General features: G+C 42.9%; 1 protein-coding gene across 3 annotated transcripts in view; it reads right to left on the minus strand.

Moving 5' to 3' along the window:
• The window catches only part of EBF1 (EBF transcription factor 1), a gene marked incomplete at its 5' end in the record, with an annotated part of 391,651 nt that overhangs the window by 27,432 nt on the left and 351,290 nt on the right, over positions 1 to 12,929 (minus strand). For all 3 annotated transcript variants that reach the window (XM_081090864.1, XM_081090863.1, XM_081090862.1), the window contains one exon: positions 6,635 to 6,723. In XM_081090864.1, coding sequence (XP_080946990.1) covers positions 6,635 to 6,723 — 89 coding nt within the window. The remainder of the gene's footprint in view (positions 1 to 6,634; positions 6,724 to 12,929) is intronic.

Genomic DNA, 12,929 nt, shown 5'->3' on the forward strand with positions numbered 1-12,929 from the left:
TAAAATAATATCGAATATCAACTGTAATGGAAAAATAAAGAAATAAAAAGTGTTTTGTCTAAGAAGTATTGTAACCTATGACTTGCTTTTGCGTCTGTATTTTTTTGTTTGAGTCACTTTAGTCCCTGGATATAATGTTAATAGAGTTTCTTCAAATTAAAAAATAACTGAGTTAATAAGATGAGAGCGTGTCATGGTGTGGAAGATAAAGATGTAGGGATTTTCTTTATCCTTTTCTGAAACCCTTAGTCACCCTCTTTTCTGCTAACAGGCAAGGAGGTTATGCAAAGAGTTCGTATTTGTATTTTCACTGATGCAACTGTGACTTCTGAATCACTGATAGTCTTTGCATAAAGACTAGAACAATAACAGCATAATTACAATACAATGTATACAGCGGGCTCCCGGTTCCTTTTGCCCCAGCTCTGTATTTATGATAAATCACCAAACACAAACGCTCTTTAGGGAGGGCGGTTTTGGGTCTCCTCTCTCCATTGAGCAAAAACAGTGCCTGCGACTAGAGTCTAAATTTCAATTCTGCAAGTGTACAGTCGAACTGCATAATATTTGGCTCGACGCAGTGCACCACCGAGCCACTAAATGGCTGATTTACTAAATTATTATTAGATGAGCCCTTGCTGTTCCAAATGAAAGTGCAGTCACTGTCTTCCTTCATGGTGTGTTCAAATTGTTCTGTGTTTAAATATTCAGCATGAGGCTAATGTGAGCCGATGAACTGAGACTATAAACATTCACTTTCAATACAGACAGAGCGACAAGGATGCAACCTATCGAGGGGCTGCAGAGGCAAGGATGATTTATATGGAAGGATGCTGCTGCCTGCCTCCATTACTTTAGGGTACTCTTAATTAGCACGGTGTTGGAAATGACTGATTCCCACGTACAGGAAGAGCAGGGTCTCGGGGGCTGAGGTTTTTGCCCAGGGCCAATGAAAGAAGTTTCCATGAGGATTTGAGGCCCATGCTGTTCAGGCCTTGGGTTCTCTTCAGGCTGCACCACACCAGCCAGGCATCGCGTCTGCCAGAAGAACTAGGGTTCTGACAATCAGTCCTTTTTAGACCCACGCAACGGGTCTACAGTCCCTCCTCATGCCGTCCATCCCTCTGCCACCCACCTTCCTTACAATCCCCACCCACTGCAGGGCTCCGCTGGTGCCGCCCCCTGCACCTCACCCACTTCCTTACTGACACCTGCTGGAATGAAGAACAGCCCTGTGCTCCTTGGACAAAGATGACTCCTCCTCCGTCCTCCCCTTTGAGGGCAGTTATAGGCAAGCACTTAAAATACTGTGATCACTTACAGTAGATTAGAATTTTTTATTGGTGCCGTGTTGCCATAACAACACCAAGACAGCAGATGACTTAAGCTAAGCTTGCAAAGCAAAAGGCTGCTCATCTGGCAGTTAAAATGAATACAGTTCATTTCACAAGTTTCCCATATGGACCCTTAGTGTATGGTAATGAGGAGACCATATGGTGAGAGAAACTGCACTGAGAACAATCGGGCTCCCCCGGCTGAGTGGGAAGTTGGGAGAGAAAGCCTGGCTGAGGGACCCACTCTGGTGTGTGCGCTCTCTGGGCTCCAGGTTTGGCTGAGGTTTGTTTGGGGTTTTGTTTGGGATGGTTGTTTTCCATGGGGCGTTTCGCATTTCTTAATCTGTTCCTTAATATTTCGGCTGTGCAAAATGACAAACATCTTGCAGATTTTGCAATATCATTCATCACGAACTGTCAGCAGTGTTTGCAAATCTGACTTGCAAGATCTTTGAAACGTGTTGTTCTTAAAAGGCAACAGTACTAAGTTTTGAGACAAAGTGCAAGAGAATTTAAGCACTTCTGACAAGCGGAAACATTAACAGTAATCATTTTTAAAACACTCACATCTTTTGCCTGCATGTTTAGCTGTAAATAATGCTAGAATGTATAAAAGCTTTAAAGTAAAAATGTAATAAATACTTTTTATTATGTTTCATAAAGGATAAAAAATGCTGTGAGTAGCCGGGTACACACGTTACCTATACAAGCGCATGTATAGAGACAGATAGCTCCTCCTCCTCACTGCTAACCAGATTGGAGACCTGGGCGGACAGCTTGAAAAAGGCTCTGAAGTCAATCCTGAACATACATGCTTCATAAAAGATGAATATAAATGCGTTAGTTAGACACGGTGAGCTAAATTAGAAGGTCAGGCAGGGCTGGGAGGGCTGAAAAATCACACAACCAGTGAGTGTAATTACTCTTTTTTAAGTCTATTAAGTGGTGTTGTTCTATCAGGGCTCAGGGGTATAGCACATGAAGAACAAGATAAAGTAATGTGTATTTATTACTCCCACTGGATCAATTTACCAGATATTTTCAGCTCCATAAAGCAAAATACACAAATGCCGGCTTTGTTACTTTTCTCAAACTGCTTCATTTTCTCCAAAAGAGGGACTGGCTCTTGGAGAAAAAAACATGTTGGCCCCCTGGAGGTGCCCAGGCCAACCCCTCTGGGTGGGGAAGTGGGAGAAAGCTGGTGGGAGCTGGAGTAGCATGGGGGTGAGGAGTAGGTGAGGGACAGGAGAGGGAAGCGAACTGCCTTAAGGCCGAATTACATCAGTTTCCAGATCTGCGGGGGAAGGCAGGAACTCTATGCAGTGGCAATAATGAGCCTGAAGACCGGGGCTCGAACCTGTTCTCTAGCTGCTGGCTGAGACATTGTAGGATTCACTGGCCCCCTGGGGGCTCTGGTTCCTATGAAATGGGGAGCACCCACCTCGCAGACATGTGTAGCCTCCATTTTCTGAAGTCTTGTTAAATGCCAGAGAGATCTCTCTGCATGAATTATCTCATTAATGCCCAACAGCAACACTGCCGGCAGCTGATTTAGGAAAGAGAGAACCTAGCCCTGGAAGGTTGAGTCAAGTGGATCTGGCTTTCAAAACTCACATCTCTCTGGCCTGACAGCCGTCTCTCTTGACATCTCTGCCCATCAACAACCTTGACAAAGCCATGCTTTACACACAGTAGGCATCAATTAAATGTTACCTACTCCCTGGGATCCCCTGCGAACTTGAGTCTACTGTCACTCACTGCCTTTGCACTAATGCTCGCGGACCACTCAGAAGACAAACAGCAATTTGAAAGGCGACAGAGACACCTCTGGCCTTCAGAACAGAGAGAGCTCCTTGCTCAATGTTTCTGGGTTGCATCATGCCTTTCGGCACCTCAGAGCTTCTGACTGACCACAGTCCCCTTCCCCCTCACCTCGACCTTGTAAGAAAAGTCAACCTTCACCCCGAACTTGGTCACATGCTCTCTCCCTCCTGCCAGGATCTGGGAGGAAGGCGAGTCTGTGTGAAACAGAACAGAACACTGCGATTTAAAAAAACCTTCGCCTGCCCTTCCCCACGTGCACATGGAAAAGGAAACCAGAAAACATCTGGGGCTAGCATAATCGTAGTATTTTAAAAATGTGTGTCCAGCAACTATCACCAACGGAGACTTTCAGAGACAAAATAATCTACAGAGAAGGATCGGCTGGCCCCCGCGCTCTCGTTTGGGAAATGGGAGGGATGTCTGCGTCGCTGACTTCTCTCACGAGAGGGGCTCCCATAAAACAAAGCATGTATAAGTTCTTTGAAAAAGCACACGCCACCATACAAAGGCATATTATTATGGAACGCTGTCTGCTTGGTCTTGGGAGCAGTTTCATTTGACAGAATATGTGGGTGGTTGTATGAATCTAGCTTTGTCTATTCACAAACACATGGGTTTAATAAAGTGCCGTTTGTTTGGTGAGGTGTGTGGTCCGCGGCTCACTGAAACACTCCGGTTTGACAAACACTGACCATGACTCTAAGAAAGGCGGAGCCCGTTTTGATCCCCCGAACAATGGACAGCAAGAGGATAAGCCTCCCCAGCACACAGGAATACCTCGTGCTGGCTCCATCCGCCACTTCCTGACCCTGCTCTTGAACTCTCACTCCACCTTCAGGCTCAGAGCCAAGAGGACAGCCACTCCGCTCTGAGTCACACAGAGAGCTTCCTGGGGTGGGCTCCTGCCAGAGTTCTCGCACGGGCAAGTGGTAGATGCAAGCTGCAGAGTGCTTCCTTAACACACAAGCCCATTGTGTCCTTGATTACTCGTCCCAATCCCAGGAAAAGGGGCTGGGAGTTTCACCATCAGGCCACGGGGGACGAAGGGACACGTGCCTGGGCTATTTGTTCAACATTTCTGAACGTGATATTCAGCCGGAAAAAAAAAATGTTTTTAAGAGCAAGCACACAAAACTCAATCCTGTATTCCTACTTGCCTTCTTTCTTTCTAGATAAGAAAAGGACTGCCTCATCCAGATGAAACCAAATTGGTTTTCTCTATTTTTCAATAAATACTTAGAGAGTGGCAATAGCCGGCCAGATATGGTGCCAAGGGATTACCTCTTTTTGTCCTTATGTGAGCCCCATGAAGTCGGCACCATTATATCCCTATTTTACAGATGAAGAAACTGAGGCACAGAAGATACGTCACAGACCCAGCTGCTCACCAGGACTGGGATTTCCCGCTCTGCCGAGATTGGAGGGAAGAGCTTTGAGAAGCAAGGGTCCCACTCTAACTCACTGGCAAATAAGCATAGCTACCTTTTGTCGAGTGCAAAGCAAGTGATTAAAGTGGCAACCCCCAAAAGTAGGAAATATTATCATCTCTATTTGACCAAGAAGTGAATTGAGGCTTACAGAGTTAAAGAAATTTGTTTTAATTTTTTTTAAATAAAAGAATTTTGACCCAGATTGCATAGTCATTGCCCTTACTTAAAGTTCCACCCCACCCCACCCCTCCATCTGCCCCTTCCAGTTCCTTCCACAGACTCTGCCATCCAATGTCAAAAGTAAAGTGAAGATGATCCCCAAATGGGAAGAATCTGGTATTGCACCCATGCCTTCTTTCTACTGCAGAGACACTTAAAGCACTAACCTTTGGGTAGATAAACATTATTTATATCATCGTGCTATAAAATTACCAATAAAATTTCCAATTATTGCCCCTCAGGAAATGCACGGGAGTTAGGTTCTTGCTAGACAGAGGAACCTGAAGGTAAATCTTCCCACTGCACATCTATGCTACGGAAGTGGACTGTCACCCACTGCTATCATTCGATTATTTAACTGCTCACCAAGAATGAGTCAAGGTGAAAGGGAATGATGTGTGTAAGAGGGTGGTCCCTTTCAAAGACAAGGATATGGACAGACTGACACATCCTAGGACGTCTTCCTCAGGTGAAAAGCTTCTTTCTCAAGAAGCTTTTACCAATAGCACTGGGTGGAAGAAGGCTGCTCTGGGAAGCCGAGGGTTGAGGCTGAGGTTGTGTGGTTCTTTCTCTGTGGTCTAGGTGGAGGACAGACGCATTTGCCTGCCCAGTTCCTCCTCTCTCTGGGAAGCAGTGCCCCCTTCTCCACCCTCCCGGCCCCTCGCCTTGCACATCCGTTCCTGGGCCGCTTTCTCCTGGACCAGGCCTGTTCAGACAGGTGGCTCTGCCTCCCCAGGCAGCAGGTGCACAGGTAGAATTTGATGATGATCCGCTCTTCCAAAGAGGCTAACTGAGCTAGGAAGGATGCCAACTTCATTTTTCTAAGTGCTTTATGAGGAGAAACAGACCTATCTGTAGACGTACTGTAGCAAAGAGAAGACCTCTCATCTGCTCATTTAATTTATAATAGTTTTCACTGGTGCCGCGAATGAAATTCCATTTTGCTGTCAGTAAACAGTGAATGGTAGCTCAATTCATTCTGTCCTTCAAACTTCCTTAGCATTTAACTGTTCTCTCCTCTGAGTCCTCAGAGAACTTTGGCTGCACTTTTGTTAAGCGTACCCGTTCTTCCTGTCACGTATGGTGTTGGGTAGAGTGATCTCTCCCACACAGGTTCCGAGTTCCTTGGGTACAGAGATGGGGTTATTCCCAACACAGACAACAGGTTCAGAACAGGAGTCAGTAAATGTGAATTTTCTTTTTTCATCATTGGGGATTAATGACATATTGCTGTATGCGATGTGTTACTCTGTCTTGAATTCTTGTTTAATTTCTCACCTTATCTCCCAGTTAGGTGGAATGCCTCTAGAGGAAAAAGGTCCTGTCTTATTTGTCTAATTGCAAGATCTACCAATATGTTTTCCTTTGTTCTCCCCTCAACAGGGATGAGTATGAATTTCCATGCAAGTAGGAAAGCAGTGTTCTTTTTCCTCTTAAGAGCTGGAGTGATGCAGTGATTAACAACAGCTTGAACTTTGGACCCAGATAGTATTGATTTGAATCTCAGTTTAGCAATTTACATACTTTGTGACCTTGGGCAAATGGTTTAACCTCTCTTAGCTTGATAATTTTCTTCCCCAAAATGGAGATGGTAGCAGGACCAATCTCAGAGGGTTTTGAGAGGAAGAAATAACATAGCATATGTAAAAAGAAGTACTGTATTACCGGGCACATAAGTGCTTATTTACCTATAGCACCGAACACACAAAGCCAAAAAAATACTGAGTTGCTTATCTATGAACTGATTTTTATCAATGGCAAAGTTTCCTGCCAATCACCCAAGTCCAAGTTTCCAGAGCCCATAACTCAAAGAAGGAGAGTACTGACCTTTGGCAAACGCTCAGGGTCTCCAGGGTGCCGGGGAATGACCTTCTGTAACCTCTGGAAACCATAATCGATGGTGGGTTCGTTGAGCGCTACAATGAAGAAGTCACACAATTAGAACCATTTCAGGAACAAGAACATGATTTGCAACACTGATGATGTGAAAATAACCAGAAATAACCAGGAAGTCCAAAGCTTCATTGATAACCCTTGAATTAGATTATGAAACGACTAGATGAATGTTTCCTCTACTGAACATTACCACCATCTACTTCTGCTATTGACCATGGTAGGGTGGGACTCCCTCAAAAGACCCCTTCGTAGCATAGGGAAGAACTCTGTTCTTCCGGCCAAATTTTATATTCCTTACATTATTGAAAATAGAAAGTCAAATGGTATTGAATGAAGTTTTAGGGTTCATTTTAGTCAGAAGCTGAGGTCAAAATGCTCAAGGGCCTGTCCTAGGATGTCTACAGATTCTAAAAAGCAGGAGAGTTCAAAGTACTTGCTTCATTGCAAAATCTCTAGTGAACCTCAGCTGACACAGCATCTCAGTGCCTTCTGTGGCAATGAAGCCTGCAAGAGTGCAGGGAGGGGCACAGAGCAAGGCATTGCAATGACCTTGCTACTACACCCTCCCATCTACAATGCCAGACTAGTCACCAACATCAATATTATCTCAGGAAAAAGCCAGCCTCTGCGAGCACTGGCTTAGAGCAGCCAGATCTCCATGATGGTTTAATAGACTGAAGAGCAAAACTGTAACAATATCTGGAGACAATGGGCCTTGCTGTGCTCATATTGACTACACCCACTTCAAAGCACCCTGAAATTAAACACAATACAAAGTGAACTCTGAAAGTTCCTCCCCAGGATGTGAAATATCTTCAGCCTTCTTCTTGGGACAAGGGAGAGATGGCAGCTCCATCCTCTCTCTATCCGTAGCCCTCAGATCTTCTAAGTAAGGGGCGGGTGGGAAGGTCCTTTCCTTCTCCTTTTTTGTGTAACCCAAGTATTCAACCACAGTTTCTCCCATACTGAATAAAAAGACAGTCTTTGCACTTCTGCGGTTTAGCTATACATTAAAAAACAAGTTGCCGCGTGCTTTACTTAAAATGAATTTCCATTAACCTAAATTTTAAAAGTAGGATTCATACTACTACTAACTTTAAAAAACTGTATTAAATTCAAATAGGTCCCAAGGCTAATGGGAGCAATTTGTATACCAACCCAAACTGACTGGCCCACTTTTCAAAATACAGGTATGATAATCTTGTGGTTTTAAAAGGACATTTAAATTGAAAGACTGTGAATTTAGTACATAATTATACCAATAGAACCCTTTAACTTGTCAACTGGTAAATCTAAAAGGCTATCAATCATTTCTAAAGAGGAAATAAACCTTAAAATTCCTTGATTGACAGTGCTTACTTTTTATGTAACAAAAAAAAAAAAAAAATACGGGGGGAAAAAAAGGCTGCATAAAGTGGCCAGAAATCCATTTACAAAAGTACATTGTTTTCCATAGGTGAGTAAAAAGCCAATAATTACACCGCCAAAAGACACATAAATCAGAGTAAGTACTTTTTCCTCACTTGTATATTTTAAGTTAAAGTGAACTCAGGTAACTTTTTATTTAAAAGATTTTTTCCCAAATGCAATGCTTATTGAAGTTTGTTAATAGAGTAGCATTTTCATTTCAGATAATGTAATCATTTTTGCAAATATGAGATTTAGCTACGCCTCCCTCCCCTTCCAAACAGTAAACTTTCAACCTGTCTCTTGTGGAAATTAACTGAAATTACACCCAGGTGTACCACGTCTCTCTCTCTATGCTAGCATATGAGTTAAGGCACAATATTTATTATTCCTCTCATTTTTTATGATTACTTTCTAAACCCTTGAGAAGAATTTCTTCTTCTTCTTCTTTTTTTTTCAAATTAGACTTGTAGAGAAAAAGCCATAGGGCTCTTTATGCAGGGAAGCTGTTACTCATAAAATGCATGAGATTTAATCAAGAAATGCATGAGGGCGACAGGAATGAGCACCTAGGTTTAAGTTATACATCACATCCCTCCCCCACCCATCATGCTAATTACCAGCAAAGAAGTTTGACCATACAAAGAGCTTTAGACAATTAAATGCATCATTTTAATATCTGAAGACATAATTTAGCATCCTGAACATTCCAATTTTTTGTTTTATTTTTCAGACCAAACCAACAATAAAATTAGAAGTGTTGACCCACCCCTTCAGTTGTCTGAGAAATGAATTAGTTCCTACTGTGGCAAGGAACTGTGGTTACTAATTGAATGACTGCCTGACGTGTGGGAGGGGCGTCCGGCTGTGTTTCTCTGGCCATATGGCCAACACACAGCAGAAAGACGGACACTTAATATCTGCAATTAAAAGAACCGATTCAAATATCAGAATGAATGCTAAAGAGCTGAGGAGAAGTCATTCGGCTGACACAAAGAGTAATTGAATTAGATATATTAAACTCATTATTCAAATAAAAGTAAGCATCTATTCTATGGACGTATACTACGTTGGAGGAGATGTTTCAGCCGGTAAGACAAAGGCTTTTATTTCTCATGCCTTTATGACTTGCTCTGTGCTCGTATCTTTAAATATGTTAATCCGCCCTCAATTTAGGAACTGAACATTACAGTGCAATTGTCCCGGTGCTGAGCACAAAGATAACACTACAGATACGCAAGACAAAGCTTGTCTTAAATGCAAAGGTGTCTGATGATTTCTCCGATTGCACTGACTAGAGAAAAATTTAAACCAATTACTGAGTGAGAGCAAACATCTGATAAAGATTTTTAAAACAAAACAAACACACACACAAAGGAAACACCAGAAAAACAGATTCAATGTCTCTGGAATATGATGCAGTTCTCAAAAGCAATGACATAAGTGGGGGAAATATTTACTAGCATAATATATGGCTAGGCTAAAAGGCAGCTTATAGGAGCATATGTCTAAATGGTTCCTTTTTTAAAAAACAAACATACAGAGAATGAAGAAAATGCGTCTGTGGTCTGTGTATAAACCGCCCAAAAGAGGGTCTTAAAATGCTTCTCTTCTCTTTCTGCTCTGCATTCTCTACATTTTCCACAATGAACATATATTACTTTTATAATCAAAGAAAAAGGTTAAGAGCAAGAGATTATTGCCGAGATGGAATTTGACCTGCTTGTATAAAGTAATGACATAAGAAACTATGCCTTAAAAGGGGTCTGTAGACCCTTTAATAACCTTGCATAGGTTATTACAGACCATAAGAAAAATAAGTAGTATACTTTTGGCCAGTTGTATAAATATGTGACTATTCATAAACTCTCTGAAAATCAACAGAGAAGGTAACGGGGAGGAATCATAAAGAATGGTATATTTATTTCATCCGTGGGGGTAGTTGTACCTTAGGGACATACATCTACCCTGCAAGAATGTAATATAAAGTTAATCCTTCAACAAAGTGACCTCATTGTATTCAAGCACAGGGCTCAGGGGACACCAGCAGAAAGGAGGCTAGTCAATTTTTTTCCCCTAAAACTTGGGGCAAATCTGAGAATCCAGTAGAGAAAGAAAAAAAAACTTAATCTGGCATAATTAACCTCAAATAAAGAAGCATGAGCATTTTAGGTTAAAAAAAACAACAACCCAACAACACATGGATGAAGCTGTAAATTGCAAAAGGAATGCAATGCTCAGGGCAGTGTATGCGGTCCTGCTTCACAACACGGAGGCCACACTCCCTGAATAGCATTTGAGAGGGGATCACCCTAAACCAGGAAGGGATAGTAACAGAATAAGGGAGGTTTCAGAGGTTTAGAAAAATTCCCTAGTCCCAAACAAGAAAGACCTCCATTTTTAAATGAGCAGAATAAAATGGGACCAAGGTGGGCATTTAAAAAATTCTGCAAGATAATAAATTTTCTACTGATTCAATCATCATGTCTCGTGCCTACCAAGTGTTCAGACGGCATTTGTAGGAATGGACTGTTTTGTGTCACAATACCATATGCCTTTAGAAGTAAACGTTCCGAGAGGTATATTTAATCTGACAAAAAAAAAAAAAAAAGACAGGTGAACAAGTTTGATGGCAGAGCTGGGACACAGCACCAGCTCTCAAGGAGGTTGCCCTCCCCATCCAGAATCCATTCTCCTGCCTCCCTGAGGGTTGACGGGGGTTCCCACCTCTGCTTCTGGATCTGGCATAGACTTCACTAGGGCCACACTTCACAGGGACATGTGGATTTAAAGAGTGATCAGGCTATTGGGGAGTCACAGACATCTGTTTTGTTTGGTTTGGTTTAGTTTGTGTGTGTTGTTTCCAACATATCATCTGTACACCGTAGTGTGTGTTCACCACCCCAAGACAAGTCTCCTTCCATCACCATTTTCCGTCCTTGACCCTCCTCCACCGCCCCTACCCCCATGTCTTCCACTGACCCGTTCAAAGTTAGAGGAAGAGGGGAATAAACTGAATAAGCTGAGGAGGACCTCATGGAGCTGTGTACATAGGCTACAGTATCTCTCCCTATCAACGCATGAAAGAAAGATCAACTGTCTCTACGTCGGAAAGCGAGTTTTCAGGGCAGATATCTCAGTGGAGATTACAGAAGGGTCCTCCCACTCACAGCTATGACATGATATTGGGACCTGATATTCGTTGGAAGCACTGGATATATGCATAGGGCTGGCATTCCAGCTTTATCGAAGTCATTTGTTTTCAAAAAGTAAAAGTTAATGAAATGATAAAAAAAAAAAAAGAAAAAGAAAGAAAGAAAGAAAAAGGAATCAAACCACTCCACCTGGCCATGTGCTGGGACTGCTTATAAATGGCTTTGGGTTCCTTCCCAGTCTCACCATCTCACACTCCCTGAAAGGAAGCCAGTAACTATGCAGAACCCGTCTACACAGAGCCCTTCTCCGAGCTTCCCCGAGGTCCTGGTCAAATGAGAACAGGCCTGGTCCCACAAAACTACTATTCACAGTGTCTAAGTGTTCACGCAGCATGCCACGCTCTAGGCAAATAAAATTCACAATCCTGTGTATAGGTTTTATGCACTAACGCTAATGACAAGATTACCAAATCCATTCACAGCTGATAATGAGCAAATCCTAACTAAATATATGTGCGGATTGGGGCCTTTTCATGCCTTGAATCTTTTTTTTTTTTTTTCAAATCCACTTCACAAACACATCAAATAAAGAACATTCTCTTTAAGGGGATTTATTTGCAAATTAAAATCGCGTTGTCAAGACGGATACATTCTCAGCTATGAAAGCTGATTTGTCTCTTGTCGGAGGTTTGGAGAAACCCCTGCTCTGTTCTCCCTAACTTCTTGACCACTTATTCCTGGAAACAATGGGAGGCGGGTTAGGGCTGTGTTCCCAGCACAAGGGGGCGGGGGGGGGGGGGGGGGGGGTGACGGTGGTGCTGGGTGCTGGTCCAGCGTCAGAGATTTCCCTGCTTTTATAGCTCAGTGGCTCACTGCCGTGTTTAAACATATTTCTGGGGGTTTAATTTCCTTTTTTTAATGGTTGTGTGACATGATGTCATTTTGACTGGAAATAAAAAGAAATGCAGATATTATTAGGAAGGTCATATTTATATTCCATTGCCATTTAATGCCCAAGCAAATATCTAAGACTCTATGCCAAATAATAAATAAAACCTCAGAGCAGAGGCAATGATAAAACCAGCACCTGGGTCCCCAACCTTCCCTGGTGACTGGCTTCTCTCTATTTGCACAGAAGGAGTTAACAATAGAGTGGTCCCCTTCAAGGCAGATCCTTTCTGGGCATGAGAGCTATTGCATGGGAGTTAAGCTGAGCTTTTTTGTTCCATAATGGCCCCATTCCCCCCTCCCCCATCCCATCACTAAATTAACAACCAGAGGTAAACAATAAAACAGCAAGTTATCTTTCTGATCCTGTCCTGAAGACTGACTATAATATAGACACCGAAAAAAACACCAACCAGAAACCTAAACAAGAGCCATAAATCTGGTTCCTGAAGAGATCGGCTACATTCCAGGCATTTGAACATGCCATTGCCTAGGTTTAGGGCAGGAATGGTTCTCAGCGTTGTCTCTCCCGTGGAGGGGATGCACTCCCTCAGAAACCTAAACCAGATCCCTTGTGAGTGAAGCCCCGTTTTCGGTGGGACATGCTTTTCCAGCCTGGCGCCCTGCCTCAGGAGCAGCGCGACCCAGGAGAGCTTTGGGAAGAGGCTCCCAGAAAGCTGTAAGGGAAGCAGAAGGGCGTCAGAATGGAGCCAACG

The sequence above is a fragment of the Myotis nattereri genome, assembly GCF_964212035.1.
Source record: "Myotis nattereri genome assembly, chromosome: 5".
Lineage (NCBI taxonomy): Eukaryota > Metazoa > Chordata > Mammalia > Chiroptera > Vespertilionidae > Myotis > Myotis nattereri.